The sequence below is a fragment of the Bemisia tabaci genome, chromosome 1 (genome assembly GCF_918797505.1).
Source record: "Bemisia tabaci chromosome 1, PGI_BMITA_v3".
Classification (NCBI taxonomy): Eukaryota; Metazoa; Arthropoda; class Insecta; order Hemiptera; family Aleyrodidae; genus Bemisia; species Bemisia tabaci.
Window position 1 is genome coordinate 83,351,257 of NC_092793.1, and position 25,629 is coordinate 83,376,885.

The following is a 25,629-nucleotide window of genomic DNA, read 5'->3' on the forward strand; positions in this document are numbered from 1 at the left end:
TTGTTTTTTCGACTGAACAGCGCGTCTCCCCCCTCCCCCCTCTGTAATTCCATGCTTACTTTTTTGTTGGATACGCTGAGGGTAGTTCTCGCTTTTCAGCATTTACTAAGAATCTGATATGTTCGTTCTTAATTATTTTGGTAGGGCAGCTTGGAGGGTGGGGGAATAAACGTTTCTAATTATTTTGTGACGGCCGGGAAGGAGGGAAGTGAAAGCATTAATTTCCCTAAAACGAAATGTCTGCTTGAAAACGTAAAAAAAAAAAAAATAACAACAAAATTTCTGCACTTCAGCTTTTTGTCAGCTGTTTTTAGTGTTGCCGTTTTTATATTTTTTATGACCTTTCTTTCGTATCCTGAAATGTTCATTTCATTCCCTTGGATTTTTCTTATTTCTATTAAATTATTTGGTGCAACGCTGTTTCATTAAGCTGTTACAAATATTTGTGTCAATTTTTCTGCATTTCTTTTTCTGGCACAAAATGCCTGAAAGGAAAAAAACAAATTTGTCCTCAGTTTTACGCAAAAATCGTAGAAAAATGAAAATTCAAGGTATAAAATCTTTATTGATACCCTGCAAATATGATACACCGCAACTCAAGAACCCTTTCCAAGATTTGCTATAATTTGTGCAGCAGTTGAAGTGATGAATAAGTCTCATGGCATTTTTAAAAGTTCCTGGTTTTTTTACCATTTTTTGTTTTGTTTTTATGAACCAAAAATAATTTATTAAGTAGTGTTTTGAGCTCTCAGCTTCATCATGAATCGTCGTTTTGTTGTTAGAATGTACTTAGCCAATTTCAGAACAGTAGTTCTTTTTTCATTGAAGCAAGTATAACAAGTAAAAAAAGGTCATCAAAAATTTAGACCATTTTTCTGTCAATTCCTGATAGTGTCATATTTTATTTTCTAAGACTTTCGCTGGAAGCAATTCATTTGTAATGAAAGTTGTCAGTCTTCACTCTCTAATCCAAAATAAAATAAAATAAAAAAAAAAAAAAAAAAAAAAAAAGGTATAAAATCTTCAAAAAAAGTGATGCTCAAACTGTAAAAAAAATGATATGGTCAATGTGAAAGAACCATGTTTTTCTCACGGTCCACTTTATGTTGCATGCTCCTGAGTTCCAAGCGATAGAAATTTGCATGTCTTCACTCCAAATGGAAAAACTCGAAACATAGTTTACAAGAACGTATTGAACTAAGATATAAGTATACTTATTACTGTAGCAAAATACTTATGTGTTGTATAAAATAAAGCAGCATCAAAATTCTATTAGTCGATTTTCATTCATATTAATAAAAATTTTACATATGAACTGAATTTAGTATTTGCAGAAGTCAGGGTTGCCCGTGCGGAGCACAGGAGGACTGCTAGTCTACTCTAAAACAGCTTCGAAGTCTTGGTTTGAAAAAATAAAATAAAAGAGCATTGACAAATGCCTAGGTATATGATTTAACACTTAAAGAAAAAGTTTCTTAGAATATGAGTGAGCCATATTTAAGCCAGCCAGTAAGACCACCTTTCAAAGTAGATCAGTAAAAAATACTGGTTTATAGACCGAATCAAAATTTTATAATTTATTAAAATATTTATTTTATATTCTCTGAAATGGACCGGTGGCATCCATTACTTCTGATTCATTTCCTGAAAATATGGAGTGAACTAAGTTCCTTATGAGGTTAAAAGATTTTTATACACCTTAAATAGTAAAGAAACCCTGTTTCAAAATAGCCAAAAATGGGACCCATTTAATATGATACTTTTGGCAGACGCTAATGATGTAGCCAGACAGTGTTTGCTATTTGGCTGAATTCACATTCTAGTATCCCCTTGCTACATTAACTCGACTGTTGGATTTTGATTACCTTTTTCTCCCCCGAGAGATGATTTATTGAACTTTTCGATGCACTGATAGATTTCTTCACGAAATTTTAAGTAAATAAAACTATATTAAAACTCTGTAAAAGTTTCTTGCCACTAACCTATTTTGGAATTTATCTGTTATTTTCCGTTTTGTTGATATGAACATTTTTATTTTTCACATTAATTTCTTGTATAGGGGAAACCTCGGCAAAGTTTAGTATTCTTGAAATTGTCATTTAAAGTTTGTATTTATACAAAACTTTTAGTTTGTCTTTCCTCATTAATACTACAGATAAAAATTCTTGGACCAGATTCTATACCTGCTTAAATTTGAGGGACTTTTGGTGGTCTATAGGTTCCTTAAATTATAAGTCATTAATTTACTCTACTCATCAAAAGGAAAGCACTGAGCAGGAAGTTAGGTATTTAAATAAGCTTCTTGTGATTTAATTACAGGGTATAAGCTTACCTTTTAAATTAGATTTATGAAAATCCTGAATGACTAATTTGCGCAAACTGTCTTCGTGTAATCTACTTAATTCAACTTCAAAATTATAGGCACTCTGAAAAAAAAAAAAAAAATAGATAAAAATTAACAAGATGAAATACAAGTTAATAACTGATCAATCTTGAATAAGAAGGAAATGAAATCACAGGTTTAATCACACTTCAAAACTTTTGTGAGCTCCTGTAATATGATGTAACAGCTGTGTAAAAACAGGTCACAGGAGTCCACTGATGGCGACAGCCAATGACGGCAGCAGTGCCGAACCCAGGGTTGGATAAAAAACCAATCTTGGGTATAGCATGTTCCAGGAATAATCCACTCCTCACAGGTACAGGATGACTCACAGTGGGAGAAAATTTGGATAAGACATGGCTCTTGGTTTATCCGAATTTGCTTGATAATGGGCCTTCAGACAAGATAGGAAGAAAAAAACATGTTTCCTCTTCATAATATCAGGAAGAAAACAAATCGAACATTGCCGAACCTGCGGGCTGATAGTTGAAATTGATGGACAAAGTGATAGACAAAAATAGAGGGATCCTATAGGTAACAGCGGGAGGTTACAATGGACAAAAGAGGTAAGTGATAGACTAACTAACGGCAACCCACAAAAGACCTTACAGTTAGTCCATCATTTTCTCTGTTAATCTATAAGACCCATCCCTTTCAACCAATGAGATCGCTCCATTTTCTTTTTGTCTCCTTTTTCTATAGTTCTGTCTATCAATTTCAATTATCAGCTTACTAGGAATCAATTACTGAACAAGATAAAAGTATTTACAATTAACGTTGATTAAGGGCAAAAATACAAGTTGATTTCTCATTCAGGAATTGATTTCCAACCTTCCAATTCTGTAAATTGTTTTTTTAGATTTTGAAACAAACATATGTGACATTTTTTTCAGGTTCTAATACCTTGTCGAGTGACTCACAGCACAAATAATCCTGGTTTAATATAACGAGTAACTTCTTTCGAATCGATTGAGCAAGATCATTTTTCTCTCTTTCCAACATTTTTGCCTTATGGAAATTAAACATACATCAATTTGTAATCTATTGGTCATGGAGAACAGTTTTCTCTATTGTAGCATATGCACTGCTAGGGTAACCTAGTATCGAAGTGGGTTCGCATTCCTGTCTGATGCGGAGAGGCGATCGACCAATCAAAAAATGAACTATTGACGAAATGCAATCTGAGATCGTCGTACCAAAAAGCATTTGGAGGCACAAGGTCCATTTCTGATTGGTCACGCGATTTGAAGTGCGCAAAAACACGTCTATAAGCAAAGCATTAAAGGAATTTTAGAGGTAAATTTTTCGAAAACAGACCAATATAAAATTGCCAAAATTTTGAAAATCCAAAGATCAGAGCACCAAAATACTGATTTAATCAACAAAACTGTAAGAAACTGACTAAAATTCAGAAGAAAAAGCAGACCAACAACAACGGCGTCACGCATCACCCATTTAAACACAAGTAATTATGAACGATCTGGACAAGCGGATAGTTCAGTTTTGGCAATTCTTGTAGTCCAGCAATGGGTCGGTTGCGCTGGTCACAGAATCGTGCTTTGACGCTTGATTCTTATAGATTAGCTTAGAATAATAAGATCTGTCCCAACGGCAACTTTCTACGTTCAATTTTAACGCTAGAGATATCGCTCTTTGAAAAGTAGGGTTTTTGACGTCATTCACCGCGGTAGTGACACCCTTGGTTTCTTCTACCTTACTTTCATCGAAGTTCCACGTTGAATAATCAATGCAAATGTGCGCCACACCACTGACGAAATTAAGGTGGAAGAAACCAAGGGTGCCACTATCGCTGTGGATGACGTCATAAAACGAATTTTTCAAAGCGCGATATCTCGGTTAATAATGAGTGTAGAAAATTGCTGTTGGGTAGATCTTGTTACTTTTAGCCGATCTACAAGAATCGAGCATCAAAACACAGTCCTATGACTGGCGCAACTGACTCATTATGTAAAAGTTAAGAGAAAAAATTAATGTCAAGCTGATTTTTAGCATCGTGAGTCCTTATGACTCCCTGAGTCCCCCAAAAAAAAGTCCCTCATCGATAGCGTGACGGGTTAGGGGTTTTTTTTTTGGGGGGGGGGGGGGAGGAGGTAAGTGCCCAAACATCGGTTTTCCACCCATAACACAAAAACGGTTGCTCTCATTGCTACGTATAGCACCATTTCCGGAATCCCTGTGAAATTTTGGAGCGATCAGGGCCCTTGCCGTTTTTCCACAGCCTCCCAGTACCCCCAAAAATTGCAAAAACATGATTTCAAGGCATATTCTTGACGATTATTCTGCAGGGAGAGTTTGATGAGGACTGTTCAACAACAAATGCTGCTTTATACGTCACTCTGAACTGTTAACATGATTCATTGTAAGCTAATTGACTACTTGTCTTGCACTTAAATCTAAGAGGGGGGGGGAGGGTCCCCAAACATTAGTAACAAAAAAGTACTTATGGCGAGGTGGTGTTCAACCTCATTTTTCAGAAGTGATTATGCACACTGGAAGCTCAACATGAAAATGATTCAGGATTCAAAGCACAGGCTACGGGAAAAAATAAACCGAGAAATACAGGGTGTCCCAAAAGTCCCTTCCACCCCTCTAAAATTTTACCTGATTAATATTTTGAAATGAAACTTTGGAGATGTTCATCGATCAATGTTACCTACTTTTGGGGCCCCCCCGTGGGGAGGGGCTGCGGACTCCAACTTTTTTTTCAAATAGCAACCCCCTATTGTGACACATCACTCGAAAGAAGATAAAAAAGAAAATTTTTGGCGCAAACGGCAAGTCAAAATCTTATTTTTTGACAAAATGGCGGCCGGTCTAAGTTCAAACCAATGGAAATTTGAAATCTCCGTTTTTTGGAAGGATTGGGACAAAAACTGGTATCCGCAGGTTTATTGGGACGAGGAAAACGATTCTGGCATTAGTTTTCCGGACATCCTGTCCTTCTCAAAATGGCGGCGGTCAAAATGGCGACCTAGAGCGGTAAGGGAATATTTAGGCTATTTATCGGTGGATTTGTATGAAACTTTGCATTTGGGGAGGGGGGGGGGGTATTTAGGCATAAGAAAAACGAATCTTTCGTTGGATTTTTGAAATTCTGAATAACTTCAAAATGGCGCCGGAAAAATGGCGGAAACTTGGAATTAAAGACGTTTACGGTTGGATTCGCATGAAACTCGGGGTTTTGTTGTTTTCTGCTTCGAAAAGAATGACTCTCTTGCTTTAAATTTTTGAAATGTTGCACACTTTCAAAATGGCGGCCGAGTTTCATGCGAATCCAACCGTAAACGTCTGTAATTTTAAGTTTTCGCCATTTTCCGGTGCCATTTTGAAGTTATTCGGAATTTCAAAAATCCAACGAAAGACTCAAGATCAAAAACTGAATATCCTATCTTACCTCCTGGCGCAACGTGGGGTATTAACCAAAATATTCCCCGCCTTCTATTCCTAAACATGATCAGACCCATCATAGACTTTTGACTCCCAATGTAATGCAACAACTATACTGTGATAGATAAAATAAATATAATCGAAAATACCTGCTTTAGGAAAATCCTGAGTGTACTACAATCGACTCCCACAAATAATGTTAATACATAAGCAGCAATACAACCAATTCAATTCAGCTTTAACTTTCTAACAGATAAAGTCATCCTCAAAGCACTGTGCTTAGAAGAAAATCCAATAAGTAATAATCTGAAAATACTGGAACGCTCAGTTGAAAATAGTGTCTGGTGGCCGAAGAGACAATACCCACAAATTATACTAAGATGCAACAATCTTTAAAAAAATGAAGAAAATATAAAAAAAACTCCCACCCCCCCCCCCCCCACGCTGAGCCAAGACCCAAAATATCAATTTTTTAGACCAGACATAGACTTCAGGAACATCGAAAAAAACATATTGTCGACCCAATTATCATGAAAAATGAATTTCACTGCAAAATCTATGATAAATTTAACAACTATATTCAAAGTTATACTGTTAATACATCCTACATAATCCGGACCCTAAGATATATAAAATTATAGCCAAATTCCTTACAGAAAATAAAATTAACATTTAAAAAAAAAAAAATAAATCAAATAGTAAAAAAGAGAAGAATAAATAAGCCACTCAAGGAGTGACTAGTTTATCCTTTACTCAACTTTCTTTCTAACTTCTAAATACCTAGCATATCCCATTGAATTTTTTCCAAAACCCAGTCTAACTATGATATAGGAGGTCGCCCTGAAAGGTCTTAAGATGTGAAAATGGTGGTGGTTTTCTAGATTCTACCCTTTTTTTCTTCAAAACAACCACCACAAATATTCCTAGCCCTAACCCTCAATAAATCCTACTCCTGGAAAATTGTAATAAATGTCTCTAGATGGCTGTACGCTGCTCTACTGGAGTAAAAGCCATTAAAATAACAAGACGAAGAAGAAAAAGAATTTAAAGGTTAGGATGGTTCAAATTGGCCCAATGATTCAAGTGTTGATTTTAATGAGTGAAGATAATTTTGGTCGTAAACATGTCATGCAAAATATCTCAAAGTCCCGCGAGAATGACCGTTTCGCCGCGATTTCTCGCCAATAACGCGGAGAAAATTGGTAATATTGTAAAATTGATCATCCCTAAAATGATAGAACACAAATTTTTCATTCCAGGAGCGGTCTAACCCCTCGTGGGGGTGTAACGAGGCAAATCCCCCTTCTCTGCAAAGCAGATCCAGGTCATCAGAGGCACATACGTCCTCTGGTATAAGATATGCCAACGTTACTGGAGGTGCCGGAATGAGCTCGCCGGGATCCTGGATTCGGGCGCCAATTTAAAATGAATTTGGAAGAGGGGAAGAATGATCAAAATCTTACGTCTCAAATTTCTTGGTTTATTTACCAAAAGAATGTCCTTTCGTTAGCTAAATTTGTGAGGATCCTACTCAAACTACACTCAAAATTATGATAATTATAATTTAGCCGAAATGCCACTCACTAACATGCACCTTAAGGCTTGAAATTCCAGGATACATGTAAGAGGAGAGGAGGAGTGAAGCTGGGCGAGATGCTACTCACTAACATGCACCTCAGCACAGAAGAGAAAAGAGGAAAATGAATGGACAGAGGGCTCGACGAGATGCCACTCACTAACGTGCACCTCAAGCCGAGAAAGATTCAGAAAAGATGAGAGAAGAGGTGACCCTCCGGAAAGGAGAGGGTGATGAACAATGTTTGGCTTAGAGGGCTATCAGATTGATTTAAAGCTATTGGAAGACGATCTCGACATTCATTGAAATTTTTTTGGTACAAGAAAAATTAATTAAAATATCAAATTTACAGAAATGGATGTAGGAAAATTTCCTACAGGCGTTTATAGTAGTTTAGAATTTTTTACAAAATTTCGTTTCGGGTAAATCTACGGAAAACCCTGATTTCGCAGTACAATGAGCATCTTCGAGAGACAAAAAAGGAGAGAAACAGTATTCCATTTCTTCTCATTATTCAAACAGCTGATGTACCGTCACCGGGCGTCGCGGCGCGGTGTCGCCAAACCGTGACACATTTGTCGCTATTCTGGTCTACAAAAGGAGAGGAAAAACTTAAAACGGAGAGAATGAAATTCTTCGTTACAGGGGGGAGGGGGGGCCAGCAGTATCCACCACCTACAAAAACCGTCGAGATTGGCCCCTTCCTTGAAGTATAGCGATATGCGCAAAAATGGGCGGCAAAATGATAACAAATAGCGTTTGTTCTGAGAGTTATCTATGTGATCTCTCGTGGGAGATAAGGAAGGGGGGACATCCTTCCCCTTCCCCTCCCCCCAAAAAATAATCCCGAAAGAAGTTGAATAAACGCAAAAATTACACTTCGTAAGGCGACTTTCGGGGCTTGTCATTCACACGCTCACACTAATATAATTTAACGGAGGGTACATCCTCCCTCCTCCTCCCTCTCTCCCAAAAAAATTGTAACAAAAAAAGTTAAATAAACGCAAAAATTCCACTTTTAAAGGCGACTTTCAGGGCTTGTCATTGGCATGCTCACACTAATGTAATTTAACGGGAGGAAGCGGGGGGTCTAGGCATCATAGCCTCCACAGTCAATCTTAAAAAAAGTGGGGGAAATTTAAAAACATTATTAAATTGTTAATGGGAGGGACGGGAGAAACCAGCTCCAGTAGGAGAATTTTAAAAATTGGAGGGATACGCAATCACTTACCATGTAAGCGATATGTCATTTCCTCCGTAATTTTGGTCGTAGATTTCATTAATGAAGTCAAAAGAGCCCCACGGTCAAAATTGGAGCCCCAAATCCAAGATGGCAGCTAAATTTGAAAAGCCTTGGCAAGTGGGCAGGTATCAATTTCTATTTAGTTTTAGTGAACGAAATGAATCTAAATGAAATGAAAAAACATTATTTTACACAAAAATGAGTCGTGATGTTGAAGATAATGACTATTACGGTTGACACGTGACAAGTCACAAATAGTGAGGTATTTTATTGATTACTGAACAAAAACTCAGAACTCAAGTTCAGATGCCTTAGACTCAGAGGATGAACAATTTATGAGTACCGAAAATAACATAGAAAGCGTTCAGTACGGTGGGTCTCTACTCCATTGAAAGTCATTGAAAATTAGGCATACTTACGAATCCATTGCACAACCCTATGTTCAATCTGTTGTTTTTAAGTACAATGTAGTCACGATCGAATTCAACAGGTATCAAGAAAACGTTAGACTCTACTCATCTTAAAAGAAGCCAGAAATTAAGTTGAGTCTCTACAACTAACTTCTCGTCAAAAACACCTTTAGTTGATAAAGAGAGGTATTTTTGGCGAATTCAGCCTTAAAAAGTTGACTTTTTCATTTAATTGACACGCACTTCGAATCTATCATATCTAAAGAGTGGAGTGGAAGAGTGTTGCAGCTTGTAAGAACACTGACACAATATTGTGATTGGAGAGGATTCGAACCTATTGGTCCGTTTGTTTAATTGATCAGCTTTCAGCAGACACCAATTTTTCTTTGCGCTTTCGAAAAGGTATTAAACGCGCAAAATCCGATATAATCGTTCACAACATCCCTTGAATCCGTTACACAATCGGTCAACTGTTAAGAAGGCGACTACTTTTCTTGCATTACGTTTACTGGTTGCGATTCAATCTATCTCATGCATGGAATAATAATAGCAACTTTATTCAATACGATAATATCTGGTCCTTACCACCAAGAATCTGCAGACAGGTTCTTGGAACCTAGTCAAAGCCTGGAACGTGTATTGAGAGCTGAATAAGAGTGAATCGATGGTGAAACTGCTTGATTGCGTATTTCGGCTTGCAGCGTGGCAAACTTCCTGTCATACTTCAGTAGTATCTTCATAAAAAGCTACTGAAAGCCATTTCTTGGAAGGAGGGGTATCGATAAGGGCCTTTTTTGGCCCCCTCCTAGAATCTGTAAAATGCGGGTTTTCTAAGTTGACTCAATGTAGTTTACGGAAATAATCATGATTTAGCCCATAGGCCACTGGATACGTGTTAAACGGTTGCCTAAACATAGGTCTGCAAGCGTATTTTAGCGAAAATTCGTGTTTTTCTATCACTCCGAGGCTTTTTTGACACCGAGCGCATCCTCTGACTAAAACGAGCTTTTGATATGTTATCAAGGATGCTTTAGGACTCATTTTAACTCTGGTTTGGTTTTAGTTAGTTGATGCGCTCATACTTAAAAAAAACTTTTTACAAAAATCGACGTTTAAGGGACATCCGCAAAAATCTTAGGGAAACACTTCTCTCCAATTGTATGCACGCTGCGTATATTATGGAGGACAATTATCAAGCCTTGTTAGACTCTTACAGGGACATTTTCTTCAATTGTGTCCAAAAAAAATAGAATTTTCCATAAAAACAGCTATGAAGATAACGGATTTTGGAGTAGTGGAGGCATATTATCACTAATAGCATAACATCAACTTAAATCTGGAAGTTTATGCGGGTTTTCCGAGTTAACTCAATGTAGTTAACGGAAATAATCATGATTTAGCCCAAAGGCCACTGGATACGTGTTAAACGGTTGCCTGAACATAGGTCTGCAGGCGTATTTTAGCGAAAATTCGTGTTTTTCTATCACTCCGAGGCTTTTTTGACACCGAGCGCATCCTCTGACTAAAACGAGCTTTTGATATGTTATCAAGGATGCTTTAGGACTCATTTTAACTCTGGTTTGGTTTTAGTTAGATGATGCGCTCGTACTTAAAAAAAACTGTTTAAAAAATCAACGTTTAAGGGAAATCAGCAAAAATCTTAGGGAATTACGTCGTTAGGTTTTTTTTTTGGCTTCAATTCAATTAAATCTCCTTGTAAGGGTTCAACAAGGCTTGATAAGTGCCTTCAATAATATACGCAACGTGCATACAGCTGGACAGACGTGTTCCCTATGATTTTTGCGGATGTCCCTTAAACATTGATTTTTGTAAAAAGTTTTTTTCAAGTATGAGGGCATCATCTAACTAAAACCAAACCAGAGTTAAAATGTGTCCTAAAGCATCCTTGATAACATATCAAAAGCTCGTTTCAGTTAGACGATGCGTTCGGTGTCAAAAAAGCCTCGGAGTCATAGAAAAACACAAGTTTTCACTAAAATACGCCTGCAGACCTATGTTTGGGCAACCGTTTAACACATATCCAGTGGCCTATGGGCTAAATCATGACTATTTCCGTAAACTACATTGAGTCAACTTAGAAAATCCGCATAAATTTCTAGATTCTAGGAGGGGGCCAAAAAAGGCCCTCATCGATACCCCTCCTTTCGGTTATTTTTCCTTTCCATGTGAGTAATATTCTGTAAACATTTCAAATGCTGGTTTGGTCCCCTCTCAAGAAATAAAATAGGAACGGATATTTTGGAACACCACTACTGAGATACGTATTTTTGTAGTTTCACCATCGAACTACGGTACTACTTCTACGGTAGCCAAAAAAAGTCTGACTTTCGAAGACTTCCGATATCACATATCTTAGGAAAAAGTTGCAGCTTTCGGAGTCTTCATTCAATCAGAGTAATTACCCTCGACATCATCAGCCATGATGTACCATTAATTTAGGAGCTACTTTCAAACTCAACTGTGGATGGGATGAAACTATCTAAATGCTTATCAGTGGGGATTGATGAATAAAAACAAGAAGCTTCTTCCTCTTTTGAGCAGCTTGCCTCCAGCTTTCGAAATCCTTGCTTACAATTACCCCGTGTGATTGTACGAGAGGATGTGACACCATGCTGTACTTATAAAAAAATGACCCTATCGTTCTTGGATCATGCAGAAGCTGTGAAGACTGGAACTGGAAAAACTTGGAGAACCCCTTGGAGGAAGATTCTGACAAGCCTGACTCAGAATGTGAAACAGCATGTGTTGAATCAGATATTTTCTCCTATACTGACTGGAGAAGGTACAGTAGGTATGTCGCGTTTAATGTCCTCTTCAATCTCCTCTGTTAACTTTATTGAGCAAATATTTGGGCTTAAAATGAATAGTATGACTCATCATAGGTGCTCCAGTTAAAATCATTCCTACCTTGGACGGCCATACTGACCACCATCTTAAATATCTCGCCTCAGATTTGTGTAAAATGATGTTTTTAAATTTCATTTAGATTCGTTTCGTGACTAAAAGTACATAGAAATTGATACCTGCTCACTTGCAATCTCACGTGATTTTTGTCTCATAAAAATGCACCCTCCTGCCTTTCAAATTTGGCCGCCATCTTGGATTCGGGGCTCAAATTTTAACAGATGGGTCGTTTTCACTTCAAATATGAAATCTGCGACCAAACTTACATGGGAAATGTTACTTCACAAGGCATGCACATGTGAAGATACGGATATCCCGGATGCCTTGTTATGGGCACCATATTGAATTTTAGGCAATTTGGGGGGTGTTCCGAGATCAGACGGTGATACAATTTTACACTGCTGTTCAAGAGAACTTATTCATGAAGTTTACACAAGTTTTGATCACATTATATATTTTTAACGTCGTTGTAACAATGTTTCAACGCGAAAATTCGCCAAAAAGGAGCGAATTCAAGACCCCCGGCCCCCAGGGCCTCAGATTTTGGGCTTACTTGCAAAATTGAACCTTTTATAAGTAAAAATGATGTCCTGAAAATTTCATGCTTTCTTCCAGAAGTGCACGATTCTGGAAACTTTTTCCTCTAATCCGCCCTAATACAGTGGCTGCAGCAAAACAACACTTTTTCTCCATTCACTTGCCCTTCCTGAAAATTGGAGAGGTCGTGTCATAGCGTAAGGAGGCATTCAAAGGTACAATGTTCCTCTTAAAAGCAGGTTTTTTGTCAAAGCCCTGAGACGAACTCTAAAAAGTCAACTTCCATCCATGCTACCTACCTTTCTTCAGTTCGATCAACCCTCGGTCCAGCTCCTCCAAACATTTTGGAATCAATTTTTTGATGTGCCAAGTCGTCCAAAAACGCTCCACCCTGTTGTATTCCCTTTGAAAAATTCCAATTAATGCCGAATATAGCATTACTCTAAAATGTATTGACGTCAGACAAACATGTCTATTTTCTATCCTATTCAGAGCCCATTCAAATTATTGACATTTCACTGCATTAAAACAAACATTGAAATTATTTCTCAAGTCTCTTAAAAGCTGAAAAAAATGTTATACCTTCATTGTACTAATACTTTTGCAAACCAGGGCTTTCTCTATGTAATTGTTGAAACCATTCATGCCTGCGGCTGCATTTGTCTTCTCTAATTTTTCTTTCGAATTTTGGAGTATTTTGATGACAGCGTCTATAATTTCATGAGCACCAGAGTCCAAATGGGTTGAAAATTTTAGAATAATGTATCGACAACATTGGTCTAACACAGTTTCATCTAACTGCTTTTCAAACAAAAATTCTGTTACTTCTTCATATTTTCTGAAAGCAAGCAAAATCATCATGATCAAAAAAATTATTATAAAAGAAAACATGTGTGTCTTTGAAATGTTACTTTTAAAACTATTGAAATAGCCATAAACAGAATATTAAAAAATTTGGGTTACGGAAGTAGAAATTTGACTTGCACTGTGCATCTTACAATGTATAAATTGTTTTTTAAGAGTCATCAAGAGTGCCATTAATTTCACTGCAAATAACAAAACCATACAAACATTTTTTTTTTCGAGTGCGAATCTTTCAATTAGTTAAAATTGCAATTCCTTAATGGACCTTATTCCTGTTTCCACCATTCAGAATGTAACCCAGAGCAATTGTCTCCCCCCCCCCCCCCCCACAAGGTCAAGAGTTGGTTTGATTGGGATGTTTTGTGAGATTTCAAGATTTTTCAAATATTCAATCTCTTTCATTATATTCCCTGACTTCCTTCTAATTTCCCTGACCTGATAAAATTCCTGATTTTGTAGACCTTCAGTAAAAGGTAAAAATTATGTGTGGACCAAAAACTGAGTTGATTTTCAGTTTTGGGGGGAAATTAGACCTTTTCAAAGCTTCCAGGATGACACATAGAGTTTCCAAGTTTTTAAAGATAGCTGTGAGGTTTCGCTCATTGGCACCGGCCCGGGTGGTCTTATCTGAGTGGTGATAAGACTACCCGGGCCGGTGCCGATGAGCGAAGCCTCGTGAGCGTCGGAGTCCGAGCTTCAGGTGTGGATGGCAGAGAATTGAAGAGGGGCCTGAGTGGACTGAAGAGGAAGCGTACGAGTAGTGTCGCACAATGCTCCGGCCGGCGCGACGGGACTTCCGTTCACGCATATAAAACGGCGAATATCTTGAAAACCAGACATGGGATCTCTTTGGGCCCATAAGAGCTTTTGATCAGAATGACTAGCTGAGCAACATATCGAAGTTTCATCAGGTTTGACTGCGGGGAATTTCACAAAAAGATGGTGCAGGGTTCTTTAGAGAAGACCGCTTACTTTCGGTTGATTTTAAGTCCATCCTAAATTTTTGATCTATTTTTGCCATGTTCCCATTGCTCAAATTTTCAATTTTTTGAATTTGGAGCTATGACATTTTTCAGATTGCAAACAGAACCAACGGAAACAAAGTTGAACCAAACAGAACTAAATTTCCATCAAAGCACACTATCTGAGCATCAACCCATTAAGTAGTGATTTCAACTGACCTGCTCGTTCTAGAGCACTAAAAGATAGAGGGATCTTTCCAACTCTTTTTCGCGGCGCTGCCCTCGCTTGATCAAGAAATTATTAAAACTTCTACCGTGGCTTGTGCAAAAACAGTGCTGCAAAGAGAGGTGGCGCAATTATGACTTTTGATCAGCACCTATAGATGAAGTAAATGCAATAAAAAAATTGGAAATCGATTGTGGTACAGATTTCCTTAAGGAATGTGCTGAATCCTTTGGGTATAATGAACTTAGGAGGTGACTTTATGTAACCATAAGAATATACTGTAGATTTGGCTGAGATTAAACAGAGGCAATTTCGAGTGAGGTCCTTTCCACTAAGGTTGAAAGGAAGTTCCATGTCAAAGCTTTTTCTGTGTCCTTAATCATGTCATTTTATGTCAGGTTTTTCACTTCTCTTGATTTTTTACTTCAAGATCCATCGATGAAATATCATTCACATCAAAGAGATGTATAAAAAACAGGCGTTCCGCGCCGGTTTTCGGGGGGGGCTTCGCCGCCCCAGGGCGCGCGCTTCTTTTCAGGATCGTCTGCACATTTAGTTTTTCTTCCTTCAAAGTGTCCCGCACATCCACCGCGGGAAGGAAGTGTATTTCCCGAAGTGGGATTTTTGTAGTCATAAAATCGTACGTCTGTAAGTCATTGTGTAATCGATGGTTTTTTCCAGATATTTCCTTTCCTTCGGCCGCTGTGCCACGAACAGTTCTTCCAAAAACTTTCTTCACCTGAGCCACTGAGCGACGAAAAGCTTGTTCAAAAACTTCTTCCCCCTGAACCACTGTGCGACGAAAATTTTGTCCAAAAACTTCCTCCCCCTGACCCACTGTGCGACGAAAATTTTGTCTGAAAACTTCCTCCCCCTGACCCACTGTGCGACGATCAGCTTGTCCAAAAACTTCTTCCCCCTAACCCACTGTGCGACGATCAGCTTGTCCAAAAACTTTCTCCCCCGACCCACTGTGCGGCCCTGCTCCGGCCGGCTCCCCTCATGCCGCGCACCCCCCGCCTAAAACTTTCAAAGCTCGCCATTTTTAAACGGCTCAGCCGATTTAGCTCAAATTCAATACCAAACCAGCCCTAGGGGAGAACTACCACCCATAAAAATTTCAGCTCAAAATATTCATTTTCGCTCGAGTTATCGAGTGGACAAGATTTAACCTCCCCCCACTTTCGAGCCCCACCCCTCAAAATCTATTGCCTCAAATTTCAATTTTTTTTCGCAGAATAGTAGTTCTAGTGAGTCTCTACTAAATGCAAAAAAATTGGTTTAAATATCTTTCAACGTAAGAAAGATATAACTACTCAAAAAACGAAAAATCTTAAAAAGGCGGAAATACATACATACATACATACATACGTACATACATATGTACATACATACATACATACATACATATATATATACATGAATTTGAATGGCATATATTTTCGTGATCTACGACCCGTGATCGGTGCTCTTCACAAGGTCTCGGGTCTGAGTCCGACATCATGGGAGAATGCAATAGTGTATTTTCTTTGGAAAATACACTAAAGAAGAAGACTTCTTACTTTGATTGGATTAAACTGTCTATGTAAAGACAATATGGTAACATCTTTAGGCTATCTTCTTGTCCCTCAACCAACTGCAAGGCATCTTCTAATCTGGAATCTAAACCTTCTTTGAAAATGTATTTGACACATTTTCTCAGCTGGAAGACAAAAATAGAAATGCAATTACGAAAAAAATTAATTAACTTTCTGTCCAGTACAGAAAACCGAGGAACTTAGGGTTTAAGGAAAAAGGGAAATACTAATGAAAGACAGTTGTGGCAAAATTCATATTCCCGAAAGAGTAACTGAGGTAACTCATTAGAATGCAGTCTGATGGTTAATTGGACGTATTTCTATCAAACAAACCTATGTGGAGGTGAGAAAAATGGGGTGTGCTCACTAGTTCTCTGGCCGTAAGAGTGAATGAGAATAATGAAGCGCCAGTGACGTCAGCGGCAATGATGAAACCCGGGCGCGAGGGGGAGATCGCCGTCCCCGCCGCCGCCGTTTAACTCATGGGCCCTGTCCACAACGCTCTCGCCCCATGCCCGCGACTCATGAATCCCGCATTCAGTTGGCACATAGTTCTGTTTGATAGAATGCAATATCCCGCTTTTCAAACTCTTCAAAAGGAATCACGCCCTCTTTTACATTGTTTCTTATGCAGATTTCTAGAGCACACCCCATATTTCTCACCTGCTCACAGTTCTGTTTGAAAGAAATACGTCCAATTACTTCTGTAATCACTAGCAATACAATAAGAGCCTATAAATTAATAAGCGAACGGCCGTCAAACTGTGTTGCATTGTTGCTAAAGTGGGGTTCATTGCACTCGCTTTGCTCTCCATTTTGCGAAAACAACCCTCAATGGGCTGTCATTTTGAGACGCTCGGATAATGCAATGTTTTTTATGTCTCTGACTTCGTATCAGCTCATAATTTAATGCCCTGTAGGTGAAATCCAACAGTATATAGGTTACTTAACTGTAATTCTGTCTTTCCTGCAGCTGTGTTTCTAAAGTTTGGTCAAAAAAGGTTGAAGACCCGGAGACTTCTAATGTATACCAGTTTTAAAAATTTTATAAGAATTCGTTCCTCACTTGCGGTAAAATTTCAATAAAGTCGAAACATTTCGGAGCTTGGAGCTCCATCATTAGTCGGCAGCAAACAAGAGTTGTTTTCCTTTTTCTTGCCGATCCTTGCGCTGGCATTCCACTGATGCCATGTTTTTATGCAATTGAACAGCAAATTATCTCAGTACCCACTAAGACGGTATGAAAGCTGTTTGTCCTGTGTGTATAAATATTTACCCAGTCATCTAGATGTCTCGGATTGTTTATTACCTTCTCTAAAATAGGTTTGTTTGCAATTTCATGTTTTTGGCCAATAATGATGCACCATCACTGATCTTTCTATTTTTTTTTTAGAATTTATAATCTGTTTTTTTTGTTGTATTATATGCATCTGGCCGCGGTTGGCTGGCGACTGATTGGCGGCTCCCTGTCTTCTCTAGTCGCCAGCAAAACAAAGCGAAAAATTGGCCAATAGTCCAATAAACTAGTCCACAACTATATGCCACACCTCTACCTACACCATCAACTACTATTCCACCCACAACTCAGAAAAAAAATTAAACTTCAAACATGAGTTAAAAAAGTAAAAATTAAAAGTAATGAATGCAATTCACAAGACCTAATTAATTTAAATGATTTCCTCTTGATTTTATATTTTATTGGCAACCTCCGAGCCTTTTAAGGGCTAACTGACATAGTGACGATGGACTGATGCTGATGGAGAGAGCTAAAGAGGATAGTGGTTTTGTATGTGGCTTCGACGTATACAGCAATGGGCAAAATGCCAATGGCTCAATGGGGTATTCCTGACTCGAGGCATTTAAAAAGGGCAATTTTTCATTTTGGCCCCTAAGAAACCTGAGATAACTCCTAAGAAACCTGAGATGACTCCTAAGAAAATAAGTTGCAGGCCAGATGGTTGCTAAGACTTCATGCCGAGTTTCAAACACTGAGCGCGTGAATCGGCAAGAAAAAGGAAAACAACTTTAGTTCGCTGCCGCGTGATGATGAAGCTCTAAGCTCCGAAACGTGTCTCCATTAATTATATTTTACCACAACTGATTAACGAAATGCACAAAACTTTCGTCATAATTGACTAGTGGCGACACCCCCCCCCCCCCATTTCCATGTTAACCAATTGTGCAAACTATCATGCTCCCTAGCAGAAAAGCAATTGAGGATTAAATGGCTTGATAAGGATGTTCAAGGCCTAACTTTAAAAATGAAAATCTCAGGGTTAAATCCAAAAATTAAAGAACCCGGCACTATCCTTATGGGAATCCCCCCCCCCCCTCCGTCAAATCTGATGAAACTTTGATATGTTGCTCAGCTAGTCATTCCGATCAAAAGCTCTTACGAGCCCATACTCTCGGTCCGTGAGGGATCTTATGTGCAGTTTTCGAGATATTCACCATTTTATACAGGGTTATTCAAAATTATGAAATCGATTTGCGGTTTAAGACGTTTTTCCTCATGTCGAGGGGGAAACTTATTTAAGTACTTTTCAGTTTTTGATCCCCTCGGGGGGCGGGGGGCAACTTAAAAATTTCAGATGGCCACCCCCCTCATGGCCATTGGCCACTTGGCCAGTACGTGACTTCTGAATAACCCTGTATGCGTGAACAGAGGTCCCGCCGGCCGGACTATTGTGCGGCGCTACTCGTACCGTTCCCTTCCAGTCCATTCCAGCCCCTCTCCGCTTGTCCGCCACCCATACCCGAGGCTCGGAATCCGACGCTCACGAGACTCTGCTCATCGTTACCGGCCCGGGTAACCACTACCCAGATAAGACCACCCGGGCCGGTAACGATGAGCTTCGGTTTCCGAGCCTCGGATATGGGTGGCGGACAAACGGAGAGGGGCTGGAATGGACTGGAAGGGAACGGTACGAGTAGGGCCACACAATGGTCCGGCTGGCGGGACCTCCGTTCACACATATAAAACGGCGAATATTTCGCAAACTGCACATAAGATCCCTCTCGGCCCGTGAGAGCTTTTGATCGGAATGACTAGCTAAGCTACATTTTAAAGTTTCATCAGATCTGACCGGGGGGGGGGGGGTTCCCTATAAGGATGGTGCAAGGTTATTTTTCGAAAAGGATGGGTTCCATTACAACTCAGTTCTGCATAAATAGTAATCTTTGGTAGAACAGAGGTTCCGTTGGAGCTATCGGGATGATTGCATTGCAGGTTCTTGAGGTGTGATTTTTCAGCCATTTTGACTACTGATTAAAGTACAAGGAAACCTAATTTTGACTTTCAAAAATCGTTTGTAAAGCGATGCTGAGTTCAAACAAATCCAAAAAGTTACTAGGTGATCAATTAACTGACATTGAACTGTGAGAAAATGCGAAAATAGAAACAGATTAAAAAAGCATATCCTTTGTTTTATCTGTTGTCATCTGGTCTGAATGAAGTGAGGGACTAATACCCTCTCTAGACGTGGTATCCCAGCTGAAGTGCTGGGGGACTTACACTTTTATCTAAAAAATGAACCAGTTTGTCCCTGACCCCTTCTTCATTTCCTGTTTTTTTCCTCAGTCATTAATTCTCCTCGCTTGTAGGATATGACATTCTACATGAAGCAGCTCTCCATGAGAGTAAAAACTTTTTACTTTAAAAATCAAAATTAGGAGTGCACTCTCTTATTGGCTGAAAGACACATCTATAAATAACAGTAATAAAACTCATGTTAAGTAAATCTAATACACTGATATCATTTTATCCTCTTTGGATTGAAAAATAAAACGTACCTCTCTTGGTGAGGTCAGAATACTTTTGATGGAATATTTTTTGAAAACATGTTTTAATGGAATCATTTTGTAGCAATCTTGAATTATGTCTGCCTTCTTCTGGTACGATTTTAGGCAATCATTGGCTAACTCTATTACAATAGGACTCCATGGAATAGAAGCATTCTTTAACAAACAACCAAGACTGCCGATTTTCTCCTGGAACATTAAATATTTACATCAAATTAGAGTTCAAACATAAATCAAAGTATAAAAAAAGGACCAGTAAGCAAAAAGGAGCCAAGCTACATTTTGGAAAAAGTGAGTGATGAGCAGGTTTGAGCTGAACTAGTCATATAGTTTTCACCTGACGAATTTAGGCACAAGAAATATTTTTGGTGTAAAAAGAAGGATTTAACATTTTTAATACCATTGAGCCTTAGGGAGGAAAACATTTTACAACACTTAATATAAAAGTGGCATCTCTGCCTCCCTAACTTATGTGGGTGGATCTTGAATTCGTTATTGCAGTTAAACCAGGCACCAAGGGAATGAATATTGAATTAAATGCTGGAAATTTCTTTAAAAGACGTCTTGTGAAGTCCTTAAATAAGGGTTAATTTTGCACTTTTTCTTAACTACGGCTTCAGCCGCCATTTTGGGGTTTAGGTCCAAAATCGCTGTTTCTTCGGTTTTTTGCATTAAAGTCGGGAGATAAGTAATTTTTTCGTGGAAATACCTCCATGCAAAATTAAAGCTCATAAAATTACTTACTAAGTAGGTCGCATGCATTTTTTTCATGCGACCTACCGTTTTCCAGTTATGAGCATCGCAAAGTAGAGCTTTTAAGCTCATAATCGGCCAAAATCGATACTTCCGAGTTTCCAGCTCTACAACTTAGCAAAAAACTATGAAAGAGAGAAAACTCATTCCGATCCTAAAATTTGTGATTTCTCAAAAATTTAAACCAAAATCCAAATGGGGGGGGGGGGGGGGGGGGGCAAGATGACTCTTTGCCGCGGCGCGCCGCCACTCACGATCACCGTTCGTTAGCAGATCAGGGAACTGTGAAGATAGAACTAGAAAACTATGAAAGCGGGAAAAACTCAAATCTACGATGAACCTAAAATCTATGATTTCTCAAAAATTAATGCCAAAATCCAAGAAGGGGGGGGAGGAGATAAAAGGGACCGAATCGAAGGTCATGCCGTTACACATCATGTCATGCTGCGCTGTGTTATCGACTGGGTGTCAGATGAAAAATCACTTTTATGGGTTTAAAGACTCCCTGTCTGCCTGGAATGGTGCCATTCCATCTCAACCTTTCTTTAGTCGAGTATTTGGTCTTACGCTGAACACAGCAACAACTAAGCCTATCCCAGGGAATGAAAATCTCATGTCAATGGAGAATTTGCGAGGGTCTGAAATTTGATGAATTTCCTGTTTAAGTGGAATCCTCTGAGTGAACTGAACACGAAGATACCCTTAATTCATAAATTGAGCGATTATTAGAGGAGATATGACAAAATAACCGATTCTGCTAAAATACATGTGTTTAAATGGGAAATGCCGCCAGATGACGTCACAAGGCGGCGCATTTTCTCACTTTTAAATCAATTTTTCTCCAATTTCCCATGTCAGAAAAAAATTATGAAAAATATTGCGAACTCAGCTCATTAGGCACTTTCAGATGAAGCAATAAAAAAATTGCGTGCAAATTCTCCATTAGCACAGATGTTGTTGTTGATCCAAAAATTACCTGTCACCAAGCTTCTGAAGTTGGTATGACGCAAATGAGAACGCTAACTAGAGGGTACTTCTGAAGGATCAAATTTAAAAGAAGCAACCGTGATTTACCTACTTCTGCCACAACTCCAGCATTCAATTGAACGCGATACCCATTAATTCTACACTATTTTTTCAAAGGATTTCTTTCCTTAAAAAATCAGACAAACAATTACAGGATGATTTTCGATTCGAATTGACTCCTTATCCATCGGCTCTTTTAGACGAATCCAGAATGCAGAAAACTACTAATTCAGTGATTTATGATCTTTTTTAACCTGTAAAACTGCAGTTACATTGAAAGATTCTGTTTGTGTGATTGATAGAAGATTTTTGAATCACAAAATTGTTTGGCATTGGCAAGAAACATACTCCCAAATACTTGACAAACATGTGGAGTGTGTTACAACAAAAGTACAACTTGTATATACTTTTTAGAAAGGTGATGAAATTTTGAAGGCAAATACAAAACTGGTTTTCCATTAAATTTTGCAGGATGTAACTGAATAGCGTATTTAAGGGAATTACGCTGAAAAATGATTTCTCCAGAAATTTCAGAATTTCAACGATTCTCGGCTTTTTGACAGTTGGAAACTGAGAATACGATTGAAGGATGGTAATAAACGTTTACAGCATAAAATTTTCCAAAAAATCTCATATCTGAAATTGATATTTTGAATTTTTTAAAGAGGGTTAAATATGGCGTTAAAGTTGTCTATCGGAATACCGGGCTGATCGGTTTAGAACCACTTTTGTATTGTAGGTATACCCAAAACTTTCAAGTTCAGTAATTTTTGTTCGAAGTAATTTTGTCGGTACCAGTGTAATAGTACATGAAAGTTAAAAAAATGTTGATGAATAAATTCTTGAAGGTATTTAAGTGTACTTAAAAGCCAATTTAACATACAGTGGATATTGGATATAACATCGATTATGACGACAAATCAGGCATAACGACGTAAACTGGTCGGCCCCGGCTGAAATCCCATTCATTCAATGTATTTATGTATCGGTTATAACGACATTGCATATAACGACATATCGGTCATAGCAACGGAGTTTTCGCGTCCCAACAGATGTGGTGATCGGTTAAAACGACCTGAGCGAGGTGCAGTGAGATTTCGTTAGAATGTTTTGAGGTGAATAAAGTTTCAAAAACACACTGGGGCATTGTGGAATTCTTCTTAAATTTTCAAAGAAGTATAATTCTTGGCAAATTTCTATCTACTTTCAATATTTTCAGTACAGAAAGATATTTTTAGTTATTGCGTTTCATTTTCTTCCGTCGTCAGATGCTAAGAGTCTTCAGTCTGGGCATCTTCGACTTCAATGGCTTATGCCTCAACTCCCTAGCTATAGACAAACGAAGGGGGAGTCCAGGGGGGCCTGGCCCCCTTAGAATTGAAAATAGTATCATATGCTCCTCGAAAAAAATAAAAATTTTCCAGATGTTTTGAATGCAACAATTCGCAAGTATTTTGTGCTGAAAGTAGAAAGTAGGCACTCGGACCATCCCCCCCGTGATTGGGGCCCGGGCCTAAAAACTGGTACCAGGGCCCGAGATGGGATGTAGCGGGCCTGGGTACGTGTGTAACCATTTCACTATCGGTTATAACGACTATCGGCTATAACGACCAAAAAAGGCTGGTCCCCTCAAGGTCGTTATATTCAATATCCACTGTACGTCAAAAATTTAAAATTTTTTCAATAACAAGGCATTGTCTCACGTTTTTGTGACTGCCGACAATTTTTTTTTTTTCAAACCATGATAATCATCCAAAAGCTGGTACGAGGAGGGGTTGTGGCTGGAGACAATTTTTTTTTTCAAACCATGGTAATGATCCAAAAGCTGGTAAAAGGAGGAGTTGCGTTTTGAGCCGAAATCGGCCCCTCTACGGAATCGGGAATTTTTTGGATATTTGACGGTTGACAATGCAGATTTAACAGAAATAATCGAGTTATTTTTGAAGGTGCAAAAAAGTAAAGTTTAGCACCGTAGTTTTATCATACATACTCCGACTTTTGAGATCGTAACCCTCTCCCTCCCATTTACTCACTAAGGCGAGCTGGGGGGGGGTTGTTTCGGCACCTTGTAATTCGGATTCCTTGGGGTCGATTCCCTATTTAACCCTGCAGTCCCCGACTTCGTAGGACCTAAACCAACCGAGAAAAAGGCCTGGTACGGGTGGTGTGGGATACCCTGTATAACAAGGTATAAAAAAATATTTATTAGAGAGGAAGGTAAGGAGGAGGAGAAAATATCAATAATTGATACATTATCAATGATTGAACATTATATTCGAAGCTCATGACCCATCCCCGTAGGACCCAGGTCGAAATCAGAGGTAGAACCGCGAAAAACATGGATTTTTAGCTGTTTCCGGCTCCAGAGCCATGTTAAGGCCCCTGTTTCGCAGCCAAGTAATGTGAGTATCGGCAAAACTCGATTATTTCTGTTAAATATGCATCGTCAACCGTCAAACATTCAAAGATTTCCCGATTCCATGGAGGGGCCAATCTCGGCCCGAATCGCAACACCTCGTTTTATGTAAGAAATGTACCTTTATTTGTCTTTCTGGTGTCTCTCGTGAAAATGCAGAGGCAATGTTGAAAAAATTGCAATTTGCCCGAAAAAATTTCCGCGTTTTTTTAAATTTTTTACATGTAAAAGGGCGTTTAATAAAAAACAAGGTGGGCAACGAAAGGTTCATGAAATTTTCTATAAAATAGGGTCATTCAAGTTTGCCGTAAAACCTTTTAGAGGGGTCTTAACACCGAATTTTTTTTTAAAAAAGTGAGGAGATTTGAGGAAACGATTTGTTCTTGAGTTATAGGGATTTTTCTACGCGTTCCCGGTTACGCGCGCGCGCGCGGCATATCGGGAGCGCTCCATCCCGCGCCGGCTAAGGAGAGATTTTTCACCGCTCGGGCCTTATATTCATGCTGTAGGCAGCAATTATTGATATTTTCTCCTCCTCCTTACCTTCCTCTCTCATAAATATTTTTTTATACCTTGTTATACAGGGTGTCCCACACCACCCGTACCAGGCCTTTTTCTTGGTTGGTTTAGGTCCTACGAAGTCGGGGACTGCAGGGTTAAATAGGGAATCGACCCCAAGGAATCCGAATTACAAGGTGCCGAAACAACCCCCCCCCCCCCCAGCTCGCCTTAGTGAGTAAATGGGAGGGAGAGGGTTACGATCTCAAAAGTCGGAGTATATATGATAAAACTACGGTGCTAAACTTTACTTTTTTGCACCTTCAAAATTTGAATAAAGTTCCGTTAAATATGGGCTGTGGACCATAGTGCGTCGCGCTGCACCTCGTTGCACAGTTTACATTGGATTTGACATGGCCATGCAAAAAACTAAATTGGTCGACAGCATGTCCACCAGAACGGTGTATATCAAAATATCAAAACACAATTCTTTGACGCACCCGACTGATCCATTCGCAAGCAATCTGAATCTTACTTCATTCTCATTATTTTGTATGTAAGGTTCTTTTTTACCAACTGCCATGCTGTGACCAAGCATTTTGTCGAGCGCACTGTGGGCAACGACAACATTTACAAGCAGACGCGTCGACGTACTGAAAATTCATCCAGTGGAGGGGCTGATTTTACCTGAGTTGAATGGCATGTCAAGGCTTGGAAAATGAAAATGAAATGGTATGGCTATGGGTTAACATGGTCAGTAAAAACTAGAAACCAGTACAGAGTAATAAAGAAATTGATCCATACTTCAGGGCAAGAGATGCATTGAATGAGCTTGATAATCTTCATTTCTTTGAAATTGTCTTCACACTTCCACCACTGCAGATGATGCTCGATTTCCATCTTTAAGAACACATAGAAAAAAGAAGAGAAAGGAGAAAAAAAAGATTAGCTATCAGAGACTTGATTTAAAAAATAGACGGGTTGAAAACTAAGCAATTTTCTTGATTTATTGTCACTTGAAAGA

At 38.8% G+C, this 25,629-nt stretch overlaps 1 protein-coding gene across 1 annotated transcript in view; it reads right to left on the reverse strand.

Moving 5' to 3' along the window:
- The window catches only part of rod (rough deal), a 136,774-nt gene that overhangs the window by 35,661 nt on the left and 75,484 nt on the right, over positions 1-25,629 (reverse strand). Inside the window, exons 14-18 of the mRNA XM_072306313.1 lie at positions 25,410-25,505; positions 19,904-20,101; positions 16,097-16,236; positions 13,065-13,320; positions 2,333-2,426 (exon numbers count right to left, since the gene is read on the reverse strand). Of these exons, the coding sequence (XP_072162414.1) occupies positions 2,333-2,426; positions 13,065-13,320; positions 16,097-16,236; positions 19,904-20,101; positions 25,410-25,505 (784 nt within the window). The remainder of the gene's footprint in view (positions 1-2,332; positions 2,427-13,064; positions 13,321-16,096; positions 16,237-19,903; positions 20,102-25,409; positions 25,506-25,629) is intronic.